The sequence below is a fragment of the Muntiacus reevesi genome, chromosome 1 (assembly GCF_963930625.1).
Source record: "Muntiacus reevesi chromosome 1, mMunRee1.1, whole genome shotgun sequence".
Taxonomy (NCBI): domain Eukaryota; kingdom Metazoa; phylum Chordata; class Mammalia; order Artiodactyla; family Cervidae; genus Muntiacus; species Muntiacus reevesi.
The window spans coordinates 18,972,427-18,991,567 of record NC_089249.1 but is presented as its reverse complement, the minus strand read 5'-3'; the positions used below and the strand labels follow the sequence as shown (position 1 = coordinate 18,991,567).

The 19,141-nt window shown below is 48.8% G+C and overlaps 1 protein-coding gene across 1 annotated transcript; it reads right to left on the bottom strand.

Annotated features, from left to right (window-relative positions):
* Window positions 1-2,437: 2,437 nt before the first annotated feature.
* Window positions 2,438-17,565, bottom strand: ISX (intestine specific homeobox). Its single transcript, XM_065921252.1, is given in 6 exon segments — window positions 2,438-3,123; window positions 3,125-3,313; window positions 3,429-3,536; window positions 4,616-4,732; window positions 6,946-7,097; window positions 16,423-17,565. Coding segments are annotated over 6 exon segments (861 nt in total). The 5' UTR covers window positions 16,616-17,565; the 3' UTR covers window positions 2,438-3,021.
* Window positions 17,566-19,141: the final 1,576 nt, after the last annotated feature.

The window sequence follows — 19,141 nt, the reverse complement described above, 5'->3', positions numbered from 1 at the left end:
GCATGCTGACCCAAAGACACGAAGAGAAGAAAGAGCCCCAGCCCTTTGGCTCCTCTTTTTATATGTCTTTCCTCCCCCTGGGCCTGCCCTATGTAAATTAGGATAGTCAGGAGTGCTGTTTGTTCTACCTGAGGTCCACACTCCGGTCCTTGGAACTTTCTTTGACCTTCCTTTGTTCTATTTTCGCGGGCTTTTCCCTTCCTTGTCTTTTAGCTACCACCATTTTGGACTCCTGTTTCCTATTCTAACTGCCTAACAGTTGCCATGCCACCCTCCAGGAGATCTTCCCGACCCAGGAAACTAATCAGCACCTCTTTTGTCTCCTGCATTGGCAGGCAGTTTACCACTACCTCCACCTGGGAAGCCCCCCTATTAAGAATAACCACCCCATATTTTGGGGCTTCTTGCCTTCTTAGGTGACCCACACTTTGTCTGTAGAGTGTGTTTCTCCCAGGGCCAGTCTCACCTTTTGAGTTGGACTGTATTCTGTCTGTGGAGTGTGTGTCTGTCTAAATAAATCCACTTCTTACCTATCACTTTGTCTTTCACTGCATTCTTTCTGTGCTGAGACATAAAGAACTTGAGCTTCAATAAGTCTCGAGACCAGGTATGTGCTTTCAATTAAAAGAGAATGAGTTCAAGTCTCAATCTGAAATATGCGGTTTCAGTACCTTTAAAAAAATGACCCCTTCACTTCTCTCATGCCTCTAGTCCACACAGCTAGAATAGGATCTTATTGGGTCTGACTCAGATATGTGTAACAGGAAACCTTTATTATTGTTGTTGTTAGCTGAAACCTCTTTGAAAAGTTGATGAAAACAATGAATGTTTTGCCTGGGAAAAATAAACACACACACACAATTTTGCTTACTCTTTTCAGAGTTCCTTGACTTCCTGAAAGCTGGTTTAAGAGCTCCTGGGAAAGAGTCTGGGATGAGTATAGCTGCTCAAGATCAGAAGTTGAAGGAGGTAGAAGGGAGAGTTGGGAAAATGACTTTTTTCTTAATAGCTATGCTTACCATCTACCACAATGTATTATTTCATTTGGACTTCCCTCGTGACTCAGTGGTAAAGAATCCCCTGACAGTGCAGGAGACACAAGAGACAGGGATTTGATCCCTGTGTTGGGAAGATCCCCTGGAGTAGAAAATGGCAACCGACTTCAGGATTCTTGCCTGGAGAATGCTATGGACAGAGGAGCCTAGTGGGCTACCATCTGTGGAGTTGCAAAGAGTTGGATACAGAGTATGCATATGCACATGCTATTAACTCATGTAATAGAGAAACCCTCAGAGACAAGAAACTTGCTCTCCAAGGAACAGATACACAGAGGGAATGTGTTTCTCTCTCTCTCTCTTTATTTTTTTTCATTTGGTTGCACTGGGTCTTAGTTGCGGCATGCAGGATCTTTGATCTTCGCTGGCAGTATGAGGGATCTTTAGTTGTGGCATGTGGAATCTATTTCCCTGACTAGGGATTGAACCCAGTCCCCCTGCATTGGGAGCTTGGAGTCTTAGCCACTGGACCACCAGGGAAATGCTGGTAATGTGTCTCTTGCCCAAGTTTTCACAGCTGGTAAGAGTGCTAAAGTGATTCATTTGCCCCACAGATATAAGGTGAAGGGAAGAAAATAGTTATTGGGGGAAAAGGAATACCTAGAGTGGAAGAGGTGGCCCCCCAAAACCAGCTTTCACATCTGTACTGAAGCTGAGGCGCTCTGGTCACCTGAACCCCTTATGCTTGGAGGGAGGATGTGACTAGGAAAGGGGATGGAACCTGGGATGGTTAATTTTGTGTGTCAACATGATTGGCCCACAGGGTAACTAGATATTCAGCTACACATTATTCTGGGTATGTCTGTGAAGGTGTTTCTGGACTAGATGAACATTATGATCAGCAGACTTGAGTAAAGCAGATGGCCTTCCCCCATGTGGGTGGACCTTATCCAATCCATTAAGGGCTGAATAGAACAAAACTGGGAGAAGGAAGAATTTGCTCTCTCTGCCTTATTGTCTTTGAACTGGGACATGGAGCTTCTGCCTTCAGTCTCACACTGGAGCTGATACCCTCTGCTCTCCTGGGTCTCCATTTTCAATTGGTCAACTGCTGCTCATGGGACTTCTCAGCTTCCATAACTGTGAAAGCCAATTCCTTATATTAAAAAAATATCAATTTCTCTGTCTCCTTCTCTCCCTGTTTCTTAGACTTTTCAGCATAGAATGAGGCTGACTTTCTAACTGGGCCCCTTACAAGGTCCTGGGAAGACGAACTGTGACTAGAGCTTACTATCTTTCCCTTCATCCAAACCAGAAATGACAACATCCATCCCCAGCCTGGCAGAATAACCAAAGACACTAAATTCTGTTTTCTCTATTTCTCGTCCTCTTTAGAACATTCATATCAATCCCTAACAGAATGCATTAACTGTGGACCTCTTGCAAGGTCATTGAGCGAATGTTCTGCCTTCAGGGGAAGGTCAGCATTACCCTTTTGGTCATCCTGGACTGAGCTCCTGTGGGCAGATCCTCAGTTGTTCATGCCAATATCCAGTTCCATGTATGAGGTACTCAGTAGGTGTTTAATAAGTGTCTTATGAGTGAGTGAACAGACAACCTCTCCTTGGCCTTCTCTGTGCTGTTCTCACCATGGTTCATTTCACCAAGGTAAGGGCCAGAAGGGTATTCAGGAATCATCTTGTGCAACAGCCTGTGTTACAGATGAAGTCCAGAGGGGTGAGCGACTGGCTGGAGGTCACACAACCACATAAAGGAAACACAGGTGCAAGAGGGCAACCTCCTCCTTCCAGGGTTCATCCTGAGACCTCACATAGCGTCTGTTGTCTGAAGCAGGAGGGCCACGCTGGCCAGGAGATAGGAGAGCTTCCTTTACTGGTCACCTTGCTGCTGAATCTGAAGCAACCTGCCAAAGGACATGCTCAGGGTGGCTTCCTGAACTGTGGGTCATCTCTGAATCATGAGATACATTCCCCCAGAGACCTGGTTACTTTCCCACCACCTGTTTTCACCTGGAGAGGAGAGAGGCTCCACGCAGGAGGGGATGTCCAGTCTCTGTTATGGAGGTGGTACAGATGCTGCCTCCTCTGGGGTGCGGAGGTGGGAACAAAGCAGAGTGTAGGGATGCAGGTCTGCTGGATGATGAGAGGGCCCGGCAGAGGCTGTGTCTCCCATGGGTGGCATGGGAGGAGGGTGATCTGGGCGGGGAGCCAGGCAGAGGTCAGTTGACCTTGAGCTGGTGGACAGCACCCGGTGAGAGGAAGCAGCCTGGGCTGTGCAGGGGGTGGCAGCGTGGGGCCCTGTCAGAAGGAAAGGCCAGGAGAGGGGTCAGCCAGCTTCACTCCATGCTGTCCCTCAACTTCCTAGCCTTTCCCGGTGACTCTCCGGCAGCTCGGGGTGGATAGGGAGACCAACCTGGGGAGAAGCGCTTGCCCAGGGGGGCCAGGAAAACTGGTCCTCATTCCAGCATTTCCAGCAACCGTTTGTCTCGGAAAAGTCACTTTGCTTCTCAGAGTCTAGTTTCTGCATCAGCAAAAATGGATAAATTAAAAATCCTACCTCATAGAGTCATTGTGGGTTTAAACAAATTGTTAACCCAGGGCTGTCTGTTTTCTGCACTGCTGTCTCGCCTCTGTTTGGCATCTGGTTTAAGTTCAGTTCAGTCGCTCAGTCGTGTCCGACTCTTTGTGACTCCATGGACTGCAGCACGCCAGGCCTCCCTATCCATCACCAACTCCCAGAGTTTACTCAAACTCATGTCCATTGAGTTGGTGATGCCATCCAACCATCTCATCTTCTGTCATCCCCTTCCCCTCCCGCCTTCAATCTTTCCCCACATCAGGGTCTTTTCAAATGAGTCAGTTCTTCGCATCGGGTGGCCAAAGTATTGGAGTTTCAGCTTCAACATCAGTCCTTCCAATGAATATTCAGGGCTGGATCTGAATCCAGCACTAGCATCTGGTACACACTCCAAATTTGTTGACTTGATGAAGGTTTAACTTTTAGCAACCACTTCCTGGGTGGCAGACATTCTTCAAGACTTAGTCATTTCATCCTCATCAAATCTATGACTGTCCTCTGAGGGGCACAACGACTCTTCCAGGTCACATACTGCTTAGGGCAGAGCTGCGATTCAAACCTGGGTCTTGGCAGCCTGACTCCAGAGCCAATGGGCTCCATTCCCACACAATGCCCTTTACTCTGTGACTCTGCTCCATAAACTGGGACGTTTTACACAAGTAGTACAAGTCAATCCCTGGAAGAGGAAGAGGATTGTGATGGTCACTCAGTGGATGAGGACACGGGGACAGAGGCAGAGACTTCAGCAGGTTTCCCAGGCATCCACGCCCACGCTCTTTCTAAAAGAATTGCCAATGTTTACAGCGGAGTTCGAGTAAGCTCCGGGAGTTCGTGATGGACAGGGAAGCCTGGTGTACCGCAGTCCATGGGATCGCAAAGAGTCGGACTCGACTGTTTTACTGAACTGAACTGAACTGAACTGAACAGTGAACAGAGCCCCCGAGGTGTTCCAATCTGGATGAAAAGGTCCCAGACAGTGACCCCGCCCCCCAGCCCCGCCCCCGGGTGCCTCAGCCACTCACGGCCACATCCGGGATTGTGGGCGGGGCCAAGCCGGCCTCACTCAGCGGCTGCGAAGCCCCAAGGCTGTTTGTCTTCTCCTGCTTCCGCCGCTTGGCTCGCTGATTCTGGAACCAGATCTGAGATGAAGGCAAGAGAGGATGGAGATAAGCAAAGGGGCTTTTCTCCTCAAAATACATGATGACGGCGCCTTCCAAGGGACCATCCCTTTACAGTTTAGAAAGGTCAACGGCAGCCATGATTTCTTTGGATCTGATCTGCCTTGGGAGAGGGGATCCGAGGTCACAACCTTCCATGCCTACAGGGGCTGGGGGACTCATAGGAGGGAGCGTGAACCAGCAGGGTGCCCTGTAACTGGGAGTGGTGGGGTCCGGGGTGAACAGAGGCTGAAGGGGGCAGCGTCTCAGCCTCAGCCAATAGCCACCATGTGGAAATGTGAGGCCAGCGCTGCAGCTTTATTCAACTTCTAAGACAGAAATATTGATTTTTCTGTGAAGGCTCTAAGATTTAAAAAACCATGCAGATCAGAGAAAACCCATCCATGGGCTCTTACCTGATGGTGGACCACCCGTTTGAAACCCCAGTGAGGCGTCTGGTATCTATAGGTTGACTACTGAGGGTTGCCTGTATTCATGGGCACCCTGACTGTCTGTGACACATGGCCATTTGTACTTGGTCATTCTGCGGAGGCAGTGCTGAATTCTGGGCTTTACACTAGATGTAGATGCTACCCACGTAGTTGGTGACTGATTTCAAATGGTAAGTAAAGGAGTGAAGTCCAGACAGGGGTGGGCCTTGACCACAAAAGTAGGCTTGGATGAAATGAAGGATGGAATATTGATGTGGACCTTGGTGCAGGTTTTGAATTTAATAAATCCATTGTGTATTTCGAGAAAGTATTGAAATATACTTGATTTACACTGTTGTGTTAGTTTCAGATGTATGAATCACAGCAAAGTGATTCAGTTATATATATATATACATACAAATATATGTATTCCTTTTTAACATTCTCTTCCATTATAGGTTATTACAAGATATTGAAAGGTAGAGAGGAGAAGGGATAAATTAGGAGGTTGGGATTAACATATACACACTACTGTATATAAACTAGATAGCAAAGACCTACTGTATATCACAGGGAGCTCTGTTCAGTACTCTGTAATAACCTTATATGGGATAAGAATCTGAAAAAAGAATAGATCTATGTAATGTGTAACTAAATCACTTTGTTTTATACCTGAAACTAACACAACATTGTAAGTCAAATATACTCCAATATAAAATAAGAGTTGTATTTTTTCTGTTTTTCAAAGATTGTTTTGTTTATTCATTAAAAATTAAGTTATAAAAAAAGATGTTGAGTAGAGTTCCCCCATCATATTTGTTAAAAAAAATGAAGAGTGATTTAGAAAACTGTTTTAGAGAGAGTGCAAATATGTAACAATTGGTTTTGGATTTGCTAGAGCAACGCTTGCAGAACTGGGGATGTGCAAAGAGAGTGGGACATACCGTTGATGAGGGGCTGCAGTATGTCTAACCACAGAGGAAGCCTAGACACTCGAGGGGTGGGGGGGGGGAGAAATGACAGGTTACAGATTAGGTCTCTGACCATGAGGTGTCCTTGCCACTTCTCTGTGCTGCTGCCAGAGTGATACCCATGTGTTCCAAGTCAGAGGTTGGCAGAGTTAACCTCAGATTAACTCTGGCTTCCCACCTGTGTTTGTACAGCTCTTGTGCTAAGTATGGTTTACACATTTTTAGGTGGTTGGGAAAAAGAATCTAAATTTGGTGACATGCAAATGACACAAAATTCAAATTTTAGTGCTCATCAGTAAAGTTTATTGGAACTTGCTCATTTGTTTATATGTTGTAAACTATAGCTGTTTTTGTGCTACAAGGGCAGAATTGAATAGCTATGACAGTGACCATATGGCCTCACAAAGCGTAACATAATTAGCACCTTGTCCCTTACAGAAGAAGTCTGTTGAGCCCTAGTCTAGATTGTCAAGACCTATTTTGTGAATGAGGTTGTGTGGTGAATGATGCTTTGGAATGACAGTAAAGTGGAGAAGAAGGGAGTGGAAGCAGATGCCAATGGCCATCGTCATAAAAACCCCTCCATGTATATCCTCCAAGGAGAGGAAGCATCTTATAACTATGGTGACCTCATTTCCTGGGAAGTGATATTTGGACAAAATAACTGTATTCATGGGATAAAGCCAATGGAAAATTTCAAATGGGACAGTCTCAGAGGGTGCAGGATACCTGGGGTCTCACCCATGCCCCCAAGGGCATTGAGGAGGGGGTTGAGGGAGGGGGATGGTTGTACCTGCACACGAGCTTCCGGGAGGTTGATCCTGGCCGCCAGCTGGTTGCGGACGTGGACATCAGGGTAGTGAGTGAAGTGGAAGATCTTCTCCAGCTCCTGCAGCTGCTCTGTGGTGAAGGTGGTTCGGATCCTCCGCTTACCCTTCTTCCCCTCTGGAGGGAGGAGAGTCCAAGCTGGGTTAGTGACCTTCGTCTCAGTGAAGCTTTTGTGCTGCTGCGTTGTACGCATCAAACCACTGTTGCCATGACTTGGCTCTGGCTTCTTAGGCTTGGCCTTTTACAATGTTCTCTCTCCAAGAAACCCTCCCCCTAGGTTGACTCCCTTTATCCATCCTGGACGGTGTGGCCAAGATGACCTTTTAGAAACTTCTTTGTCTTTTCTGCTGCTCAGATGCCTTCAAGCAAATTTCCCTTGTCTGTAACAAGAAATGGCAAACCACAGCCTGGGGGGGTCACATCTGGCCCTCTGTTTGTTTTTAGAAATAAAGTTTTATTGAAACTCAGCCTGACATATGGGTTTATGTATTATCTATGGCTGTTTTTGTGCTATAATGGCAGAGTTGTGTTGCTGAAACAGAGACTGCAAAATCTAAAATAGTTACCATCTAGCCCTTTACAGAAAAACCTCAGCAGTCAGTCCCTGACAGCCTGTTTCCAGTCACCTGTCCAGTCTCAGGCCCACTCAGGGATGCTACATCATAGGTGGGACCTAGTGCAGAAAAAAAAAGCTTTTTCCTTTCTTCCAGTCTCTCTCTCAACTGGTCATAGTGGTCTTTCACTTGCTACTTAAGGCACTTCTCCCTCAGGCACAAGAATACTAACACACACACCATGGAGGTGGCTGAGGTCACTGGATTGAGGGGCTATGGGGAAACAGGACTGAGGGCCCATCCCTGGGAAGCAAGGAGGTGGTGAGAGGGGCACTGAGCATGAGTTGAGGCTTCAGGACCCTGGTCCTTGCTTGGGCCATATTTTATTTACTCTCTGGGCCTCAGTCTCCCCATCTGTAGAATGGGGGAGTGGAGAGGAGTTGAATGATCAAATCACTAAGGCCAAATCCACCCTGGCACTCTGCAATTCTCTTTCTCTTCAGGTGGAGGCTTGAAAGACCTGGCCTCAGCCTTGCCTGGGGGCCCAGATGGCTGGGCAAAAGGTAGATGGATGAAAGAGAGATTTCTGCTGAGGCTAACACTTCTGGCTGAGTTACTCCTGAATTTCTAAGAATTCACAAGTGCCTTCCATGGTCTGCCCTTTTTTTTAACCTCTGATTTTATTTTATTTATTTTTTATTGGAGTATAATTGCTTTACAATGTTATGTTAGTTTCTGTTGTACAACAAAGTGAATCAGCTATGTTGTTGTTCCATTGCTATGATGTCTCTGACTCATTGCGACTGCATGGACTGCAGCACATGAGGTTTCTCCATCCTCCACTATCTCCGGGAGTTTGCTCAGATTCAGGCCCATTGAGCTGGTGATGCTGTCTAACCATCCCATCCCCTGCCACCCCCTTCTCCTTCTGCCTTCATTCTTTCCCATCATCAGGGTCTTTTCCAGTGAGTCAGCTCTTCACATCAAGTGGCCAAATTACTGGAGAAACAGCTAGATGTATACATATCCCCCCTCCCTCTGAAACTGCTACCATCTCACCCCTCTAGGTCATCACAGAGCAGTGAGCTGAGCTCCCTGCGCTATCCTGCAGGTTTCTACAGGTTATCTGCTTTACACACGGTAGTGTACTTATATCTGGGGAAGGAAATGGCAAGCCAGTCCAGTATTCTTGCCTGTCAAGGACAGAGGAGCCTGGGGGCTACAATCTGTGGGATCACAAGAGCTGGACACGACTTAGGGACTAAACCACCAGTGTACTTATGTCAGAGCTATTCTTCCAATGCAGTCCCCTCTCCCCACCCCACTGTGTCCGCATGTTCGTTCCCTATGTCTGTGTTCTTATTCCTGCCCTGCAAATAGGTTCATCTGTATCATTTTTCTAGATCCCATATATATATACACACACACACGCACATTAATATATGATATTTGTTTTTCTCTTTCTGACTTACTTCATTCTCTATGACAGACTCTAGGTCCAGCCACTCGTCTCCCCCCTCCCAACTACCCCTCATTGTTATTAGTCCATTTTTTTTTTATCCCCTCAAAGTAATTTTACTCATTTTCCTGACTCTTGGAAGCTTCTTAGGGGTTGTGGACGGTGAAATTTCAAACATAATTACCCCTTGGAGGAAGCTGTTGGATTTTGAACCAGCTGATATGATCTGATCTTTTACCTTTTCTATCTCCCGTTCTCTCCTCAAGTCCACTGTACTTTTTAATTAAAAAAAAAAGAGAGATTTATTCTCTGTTTGGAGCTGGTGGTGCATTTAAGGGGTAGAGCCAAACCCACCCAGAGCTGGTGCAGACAGAAATGGGAGGCGTGAATCCATTGCCAAGACCTTACTGAATGTCTTTTGTGCTAGGCACAGGGGGCCTGCCTACAGGAGAACAAAGATGAACGAGCTGTGCTGACAGTCTCTCATTCATTCATTCCCCGGGTCAGCGTTTTAGGTAACTGTAATGATACAGTGCAGCTTTATAGAAAATTACCAGAAAATTCACAGAATGGAAGATTTCAGGTTGGATGGGCAAATGGAGGTTCAGGATAACATGCACCTGGGATTCTTCTAAGAATATAGAACTTTGGAATAGAGGATACTGAACTGAAAAGGTAAGGTATAGAGCTAGAATACAGGAAATTAAGCAACATGGAGAACAGAGGATTAGAAACAGGTTGTAAATTATAACAAAAGTAGGGTCTTCCTTAGTGTTCCAGTGACTAAGACTCTGTGCTCCCAATACAGGGGGCCGAGTTCGGCCCCTGGTCAGGGAACTAGATCCCACATGCTGCGACTAAGGAGTCAGAAACCTGAATAAATACATATTTTAAAAAGTTATTAAGAAAATAGCAAAAATAAGCCATCTCTTGCTTTTTCCCCAGAAGGAAACTTAGGCAAACAAGTGTCCATGGCTAAGTATAGACTCCTTAATAAAATAATTATCTCAAGTTTCCATTTGTGTAACTAAGGAAGCAGCTAATAAGACAAATACAGCTTTCCCTTATTTCCTAGAGGATCAGAAGGACATAACCTGGAGATAAGGTTATAAGAAAAGGATCTGAGCCCTCCTTGGCAAAATAATGTGATTGTTGACTTTGTGGAGAGGGGCTGCCCGTCAGTTATGAGCCAGTTAGAAAAATATTTATTCTCATTAACTTTGAACTCAACATCCTCAGGACAAATGTTTATTCTTGAGAGATGATGATCTCTCAATCATGGTGACAGGCGTCTGTGTGTCCAACAGATATAGTCACTTCTCTTGTAAGGAAAGAGGGTTGTCTAAAATATACATGGTTGGTGAGATGGAGGCAGAGCCCCAAGTGGACCAGCCTGAAGGACTCAAGGGCCAAAGCCCTTCTCCCAAGACAGCATGGGTTCTTGGGGTGTCAGTAGTCAACACTAATTATCTCCATACAATCCTTCTTGGGATGTTATTTGAAATTGAATATGTCTAAATTGGAGAACTGTAAAAAAGAGTGGTAGGGAGAGGAATCCTGGAGCTGACATCACCCCCAGTGAGTGGGGGTCCCTGAAATATGGCTAGTGACACCCAATCAGAAGAGCAGTTTTGGGAGACAGATAGACTTGAATCTGACGTCAGAGAAATAAGGATAGGATTAAGGCTGGACCTTATTAGAAGTTCAACTCTTTAGATCTGCGTTGTTCACATGGTAACCACTATCTGCCTATAGCTATTTAAATAAAATAAAATAAAATAAAAAATATAGTTCCTTAGCCACACTGGTTATTGGTCATAACCACATGTGGCTAGTGGCTACCATATTAGAGAGCATAGATAGAAAACATTTCCATCATCAGAGAAAGTTCTGTTGGATAGGGCTCCCTTACAAGTTTTCCCACTGGGTTCTGGAAGAAGTCATATTCTGGGCCTCACTTTAAGTTTCTCCTTGTGTCGCACTTTGCTCTAATTGCCACGTATCTCTAGGAAAATGAGTATTCATCGGTCATAGAGCCGAATTTGATGGTGTTGGGAAAACTGGAAGTACAGGAAAAGTAAGAGAAAGGGAAGGCTGGCCCACACCCATCTCCTTCCTGGTGCCTGGGGAGAAGGATGACCAGTAGAGAGGGTGTTGCCCTGGAGCTCCAGGCAGTGATTCAGAGAAGAGTGAGCTGCTCGTGGTTCACAGGGAAGCGGGGACGGGGAAAAGCAGAAGCTGAGTGGTTGGCTCAGGAAGGGTGATGGTTGACACTTCAGTTTTCCCATCAAATGCAAGAGCTGCTTTAGGAAAGGAGGGAGGGGGGCCAGCAAGCCTGATGCTTGGGTTACAGACCATAGTAGGTGACAAGAGAGAGGAACCTGGTGAGGGCAGGAAGAACAGCATAAATGAATTACGGAACAGAGAAGAAGGCAGAACACAGGACACTGAAAGAACTTAGTAGTTTGGAACCAGAAGGAACCTCATTAAACAGGAAGCTGGAAGAACCAGTTCATGGATGGAATGCCCATCACACAGGATGATTCTTAATCGTGGAGAAGGGCTGGGAGTTTCCAGCCCTGGCTCAGCGAGGACAACGGGGGTGTGGAACCCCATCTGAGGACACTCAGGGGAGGGTGGGAAGAGGGGGGACGAAGGAGGCAGGGAACTGCCACCTCTCGCAAGTTGCTCCTCACAGGTTATTAATTGCTTGAGCTGTGATCACACTTCAGTGGGTCTTCAAAGAGACCGAGTCAGCAGAACTTAATTAAACCTGAGCCGTTTAGCACATTGATCATAAGAAATACACAATTTACACAGGTGATTAGGCCACCTAATTATAAACTGATGTTTCTTTGTGCATGGCTCCCTCCCCTGATTGCTCCTTCTCTGAGGTCTGCTAATTGGCCTTGGCCACTCAGCTAGAGGCCCCAGGGGCTTTGCAGCTGTGTTAAGACTCCTGAAATGAGCCTTGTCCTTGTCATCCTAAAGCAGCGGTTGGAAGAAGATCCAGGCTCCCATACCCACGGAAGTGAGGAGTGGGGAGAAAGCAGATGACACTGTTAAAGGGGAGAGTGAAGAGCCCTGAATGCCGAGCCAAGGAGCGTGCCTTGCATGCTGTGGTAATTGTAGAAGTCCAGGACCAATCTGGGGGAAAAAGGCTGGCACATTCTGCCCTGGGAGGTGCCTCTCTGCAAGCCACCTCTCTTGTCTAGAAGGTGTCCTCAGCCTGCTGGAGGGCCCCAAAGGGAGCCTGCCCTTGTTCTTTTCCACTTCATACTTGTGACAAAGCAGGGGACCAGACACGACACCAGCTGTAACACTGGGGGAGGTTCCCTGATGTGACCTGGGAAGAGCGACAGAACTTGCTTCTATTCAATGGGAGAGTTCATGCTTAGTCGTCCTTCCTGCCAAGGACTGAGGAGGAAGTCAGCTAACTCTTATCTCTGTGAAAATACACACAGAAGGCCAACCTAAATGCAAACCTGCAGAGTGCCTAGATTAGAGGTAGCCAAAGTCCTGGGTCTTGTAACAGGGAGAAGAGCCACTTCTGGCCAAAAAAATGATGACAAACTCCCACCTTACAAGGCATATGTGCTTAGTCACTCAGTCCTGTCCACGATCCTATGGTCTTTGCGACCCCATGGACTGTAACCTGCCAGGCTCCTCTGTCCATGGGATTATCCAGGCAAGAATACTGGAGTGGGTTGCCATGCCCCCCTCCAGGGGTTGGGATTGAACCCAGGTCTCCCGCATTGCAGGTGGATTCTTCACCATCTGAGCCACCGGGAGAGCCCCACTACAAGGCATATCTGGGGAAGTATACACTCTGTAGGAACACAGTTGGGATTTAAAAACTGTAAAAGGAAACTTTGAGAGTTCTTCATATGGAGACCAAAAATGACCTATGAAGAGTCATAAAGAACCATCATCCGAGCATGGAACAGTGTGAGAGAAGAAGAGGAACAGCAAGAAGAAGACGGCCCAGCCCTGAGTCAGGGCTCCCTCTCCAGGGCCCAGAGCAGAGCGGAGGGTCCACTGTCTTTAGTTCTAGGCAGTGTGGGTGGGGAGGAGAGGATGAGGAAGGAAGGAGGGAGGCGGGAAAGAGAGAAGGGGACGGGAACAAGGAAGGAGGGGGAAGGAGGAAAATGAGGGGGATGAAGAAGTGAGGAAAGATGGAGTGGGTTGAATTGTCTTCCTCTCAAGAAGAAACATCGCAGTTCTAACCCCTGGTACCTGTGAAGGTGACTTTATGTGCAGATAAGGTCTTTGAAGGTGCAATTAGGCCAAGGATCTTAAGATGTGACTCTTCTGGATTTAGGGTAGATTCTTTGTCTAGTGACATGTGCCCTTATGAGATAAAGGAGAGGGAGATTCCACATAGAGTCCGAGGTCAAGGCCAAGTGACGATGAACTCAGAGTGTGGGATGATGTGTCTACAGGCCAAAGACAGTTGTGGATTGTTGGCACCCAGGGGGAACTGGGAGGGAGGCACTGAGTAGGTTTTCCCTTGGCGCCTCTGGAAGGAATTAACCCTACCAACACCTTGGTTTTGGACTTCTGGTTCTGAAACTCTAAGATGACAAGTTTCTGTTGTTTTAAGCCATTCAGTTTGTGTTAATTGGCACAGCAGCTAAAGGAAGCTCATATAGAGGAGAGGATGAGGGAAGGAAGAGGAAAAGGAGGAAGAAGGGGAAACAGGAGTGAGGGTTTTAAAGGGCAAAGTTTGGAGATGTAAAAGGGCTTGAAAGATTGGAAGTGAGAGAGATGCTCCATGTGCCTGGAGGGTGAGGGGCAGGCAGGCCGTGATGGGGGATGAATCTGGGTACCCGCAAGGCTGGTCTGTGAAGGATTTTGAATGTCATGCCAGTAGCTTTAGGGGTTGATGAACTATAGCCTGAGGCCAGACCTGGCATTCTGCCTGTAACTGTAAATAAAATTTTATTGGAACATAAACATACCCATTCATTTACACCTTGTCTGCTTTTTAGCTATGATAGTTGTTGTGTAGTCGCTTGGTCATGTCTGACTCTTTTGTGACCCCATGGACTGTAGCCTGCCAGGCTCCTCTGACCAAGGGATTCTCCAGGTAAGAATGCTGGAGGGAGTTGCCATTTCCTTCTTCAGGGGATCTTCCCTACCCAGGGATCAAACTCACATTTCTCATATCTCCTGTATTGGCAGGCAGGTTCTTTACCATTAGCACCACCTGAAAAGCCCTAAATAAGTGCATATATATTAAAAGAAAACCTCATATCATGACCATAAATGGGTAACTGGTATCATGCATCATAAATAGAAGGTTAGTGTAGAGGTCATTATAGGACTATTGACATGAATAATCTTTGCCTTCCTCACCTTCAAAGTCATCTTGAAAACCTCCAGGGGGACCCTCATGAATCTCTTTAGAAACGCTGATTCCTGAGACTTCCCTGGCAGTCCAACTGTTAGGACTCTGAGGTTCCACTGCAGGGGGCATGGGTTTGATCCCTGGTTGGGGACGTAGGATACTTAATGCTGTGTGGCATGGCCAAAAAAGTAGAAATGCTGAATTCCAGCCTAGTAGGGAGATGGATGGATTTTAGCCACATTCAGAAATAATCTAGAGTGGATGATCTCAGGAAACTGGGGTTCAATTCTAATGTGACATACTCATGTGATTTTTGCAGATGATTTATCTTCTCTTCTTGGTTTCATCAGCTCTAAGGTGGGGCTCACAACTGTGACAAATGGATGGAAACAATGGCCATGACAGTGCCGTGAAAGCTCAGTCCAATCTTATGACTGCCATTTTCCCAAGCACTTATTGGGTGTCTCCTCTGGGTCTAGCTGACCTGGAACATTCCATCAGCTTCAGTGGAGGTTCAGCATGACTGGCCTCCTTTTTGCCAACAGCCAGTGTTGGGCTAGGGGAAGGGAAAGTGCTCTGGGAAGGGAAATATGGTCTCTCTCTCTCTTCCTCTGCAGCAGAGAGGACAGACATAGATTTTATGTAGCTGCAGCAGGAGACACTCAGGTTAGACCCTCAGCAGAACGGTTCCTGTGAACGCTCATTGCTCATTCAATTCACTGGAAGATATTAATTAACTTCTGACAATTAAGCTGGGACCCTTTCCTATTGATAGGGTCAGCTACTAGGAAACCCACTAGCTCTCTGGGGACACATGACCCCCCTAACCCCGGGCTCTTTCCCTTGGCTCACCACCAGTGAGCACCAACCCCCTCTTAGGAGACTCATCCTGGGGGAGGGAGTGGGGCTCCGTGTTTGGAAGGAAAAGGCATCGTGGCTGCCCTGAGCTTCTTTCGCTTGGATTGCTGTTGTTTAGTCACTCAGCCATGTCCGACTCTTTGTGACCACATGGACTGTAGTCCACCAGGCTCTTCTGTCCATGAGATTTCATAGACAAGAATACTGGAGGGGGTTGCCATTTCCTTCTACAGGGGATCTTCCTGACCCAGGGATCAAACCAGGAGCTCCGGCATTGGCAGCAGACTCTTGACCACTGAGCTGCTGGGGAAGCCCTTCCTTGGATTAAAGCATTGGAAATGAGAGAGGACCAGGGCATTCTTGTGGACACTCCAGGCTCATCACCAGTCAGACTCCAGTGGACCCCCAAGACATCACCAGCTTCATTTTCTCCCTCACTCAGCTGTCTCACTGAGGATGAAGCTGAGGCCAGAGGGGAAACGGGCTTGGCTGGGGTGGCTCGGCAGGCTGGGGGACAGCTGAGACTGACCACAGGTGCCTGAATCCTAGGAACATGTATGTTCCCTCCTCCGCCCCCTCCTCAAGCTAGCCCTCAAGGAGGGGCCCGGGATCTGGTCACTGTTGTTTGGGGGAAAATCCTGGGGAGGGCACTGGCCTAGGGTGTGATCAGGGTGGGCAGATTTGGGGCAGAGCTTCAGCCACTAGAGGCCGTGCAGGCTGGACTCCGCTTGCGACGGGAAAGAGCACGACCGCCTCAGCAGGTGTTCGGGCGGCTGGGTCTCGGGTCCTCTGCTCTGCGGCTGTGTGACCTGGGGGCACCAGCTGCCCCTCCTCTTTCACAGATGAGTTTCTCATCAGTCTAGTTTATGATAATTTTCTGCTGAAGTCAGAGACGTGCACAGCCTCCAGGATGGTGCCAACCACAGAATAAATAAATGGTCAGCATAAATAAATGGCCGGCATTCTCAGCTACGGCCTGGTTATGGGAACAAGCCCCAGATTCCCGCATCCTGCAGTGAACCAGGCCTTGGTGGCTGAATTAGAACAGCTCCATTTCTGGGCTAGGTAGAAAGATATTTAAGGCTACTGGCCCAGTACCTGACATCTCTCTGAATTTTGGAGTCCTCTCTTCTGTTGATACAGAGCAGTTTTCTCTCTGCCTGAGCCCAGCTGGGGCTTGCAGACCCAGGAGTGGGTAAGAACTGGCCAGAAGACACTTACCTTGGGGCTGGTCCTGTGGGGGTCGCTCTGGCCCGAAATCTGCAGCTGCTGCCTGCCTGGTGCCCCGTCCACTTGTCCCTTCCGGCCTGACCACATCGCTCCTCTCAGCCGGCCTCTTTAAGATGTCCTCGATGGAGAAGGACAGGCCCTGTTTCTTTGGAGCCTCACAGCACCCCAAGTTCTTCGTCTCCATCTCCCGTGAAGATCAGAGCCTGCCTTGGCACCCTCCACAGCTGTGAGGGGGCAGAGGGGCCAATGCCCGTGGAGGGGTCCTTGCTTTCTTGAAACTCCTGGAATCAAGAGGGTGAGTAGAGGTGAACAGAGATTCTCACGTTGGATTATCCAGCACGGTTATGTCTCCATGGGGACTTCTGTGGGTCGCCTCAAAACACCTTGGGATCAAGGATGCTGCTCCTGTCAGGAAAGCTGGAAGGGGCTGTACCCGTGCCCACGGGCTTAGAGCCCTCGTTGACTCAACATGGAGGGAATCGCCATTGCTAAACTGAGTTCAGTCCTACTGTGACGGGTCTTCTCCGGGGTGGTCCCTTTCACAGTCCCTAGCCTAAGCCAGGGACCCTGAGGTCATGGCCAGTGGGGAACAGGACAATGGGGCTGGAAGGAAGAGGGAGGCTGCCCCCAGAGGAGATCTGGAGGCAAAGTGTCCACCTTTACCCTTTCTCTGGCGTGCGGCTCTTTCCTGCCGGCTCCGGCCAGACCTCTGGAAGGCTGGAGTGCCACCGGCGAGCCCCAGGTGGCCAACCCAGTCCTGGGCCACACTGCAGCTTGAGGGGTGCTCCCAGAAATCCTCCTCGATTCCTCCGACTTCTGCGGCTCCAGATTCCAGAACAGGCCTTCTTCCCAAAGCACCTGTGCGTTGGCTGCCCTGCAGGTGGAGGCTTCTGAAGAGGGTCACGAGGTCACCGCCGGGCTGGCTCTCTGTGCCGGGGCTGGGCTGAATGCTGGTGTCTGAACCTCCGCTGGCGTCTCTGGTCCAGCCAGTACTTTCTTCTGTTCTCTCCCCAACTTTACTGCACAAGCGTCTCAGTAGGCTCCTTCCAGGCTCCTTGCCCTTCCTTTGGGGGTCCTTTCTGTCCCCCTCCTGTTTGCACGCCTCTTACCTGCCTCCTGGGACTTCGCTGAGGGGACCCTTTCCCTCTGTCTAGTAAACTGTCGACTGCAAACTGATAGGATCAACCCGTTCTTGCCAGGAGTTCTGTTCCCAATTACTGTGTAACCAGGGAGGAGGGGGCAGTAAAACGGCTGATAAGAGAAGAAACTTTCCACCCTCCTTGTGGCGGGAGTTGGGGGAAAGGGGTAGGAGGTGAAGGGACACTTAAGGATGGGGATTGGGGGTCCCAGAGAGGTGCAGTGTTGGGGACCTGGCCAGGCCAGAGCAGGACATGGTAAGGTGGGAACAGTGAGGCCAGGAAGCGTCCCCAGGCCCCATAAAACGTGTTTGCTCAGCTGGGAGAATTTATGGGTCATATGTAGGCTGGAGGCTGGGCCAGGGTGCGGTCTGCTGGGTATTGGCTGCGGGCAGTCTGTTTCAGATGTGCTTTCCTGGACTTGAGAGCCGTCTTCCGAGGTCCTTCTGGGGTGTGTGGGGAAACAGAGGTCCAGACCAAGGGGGTGTGGTGGAAGTCATGTCATGGTCTCATCTAAGCGGGACTTGGGGGAGCTCCAGACTGCCGGGCTGGCCACAAGGTGCGTCCTCACGAGCGTGATAGATACCTGGGGGGAGTCTGTGGACCTGAATGGGGCATTAGAACCCAGACCTTCTCGTGGAAGGAGGGGGAAGGGGAAGCTTGAGCTTTCCTCCCTGAGGAGGGTGAGTCAGAGGAAAGACCACCTGTTGTTTGAGGAGCCGTGCCCCTGGGAAGGGTCAGGTGGTCTGGTCTAGCCAGGGGAGCCTGCCTCTGCCGGGTCACTGCGTGCGTGCGGCAGTCATGTCCGACTCTTTGCGACCCCACGCACTGTAGCCCGCCAGCCTCCTCTGCCCATGGGATTCTCCAGGCAAGAATACTGGAGAGGGTTGCCATGCCCTTCTCCAGGGGATCTTCCCAACACAGGGCTCGAACCTCTGTTTCTTATGTCTCCTGGATTGGCAGGCAGGTTCCTTACCGCTAGCGCCGCCTAGGAAGCCCAGCAAACCCTCAAATCTTGGGAGCTTCAGTTGCTTACCCATGTCACAGTCAACGTAGTTGGATATCCCTCTGGGGACTCAGGCTTCTTCCAGACTGTGAGGCACCCTATCTCCAATCAATCAAGGGCTTTAAGTTTTCCAAGGAAGAGGAGAGAGCAGAGGAGGAAATTTGAATGAGTCAGCAGTGGAAGTGGTTCAGTAACTTCTGCTCGTACTGTGTGGCCGGAATGAGTCACATGGCCTTGCCCAGATTCTGAGAGGTGGAGTTTTCCGGGCCAGAAGGAAGTAATCCAGGTGGGTTGGTGCACTGGGCAAGGCCTGCTTTACGGTCAGGAGGCCAGAGGCCCACAGAAATCAGCCCCGTCTGTTCAAAAGAGTTATCGCCTTGGGAGTGTGGATTTCCTTCTGCTTGGGGCCGAGAAGGTGTGATGGACACTTGTGGTGGCCAGTCAAGAGTGAGCACAAGGGAGACTTCCCTGGTAGTCCAGGGGTTAAGACTCCACACTTTGACTGCAGGGGGTGTGGATTCAATTTCTGGTCAGGGAACTAAGGTTCCATATGCTGTGTAACATGGCC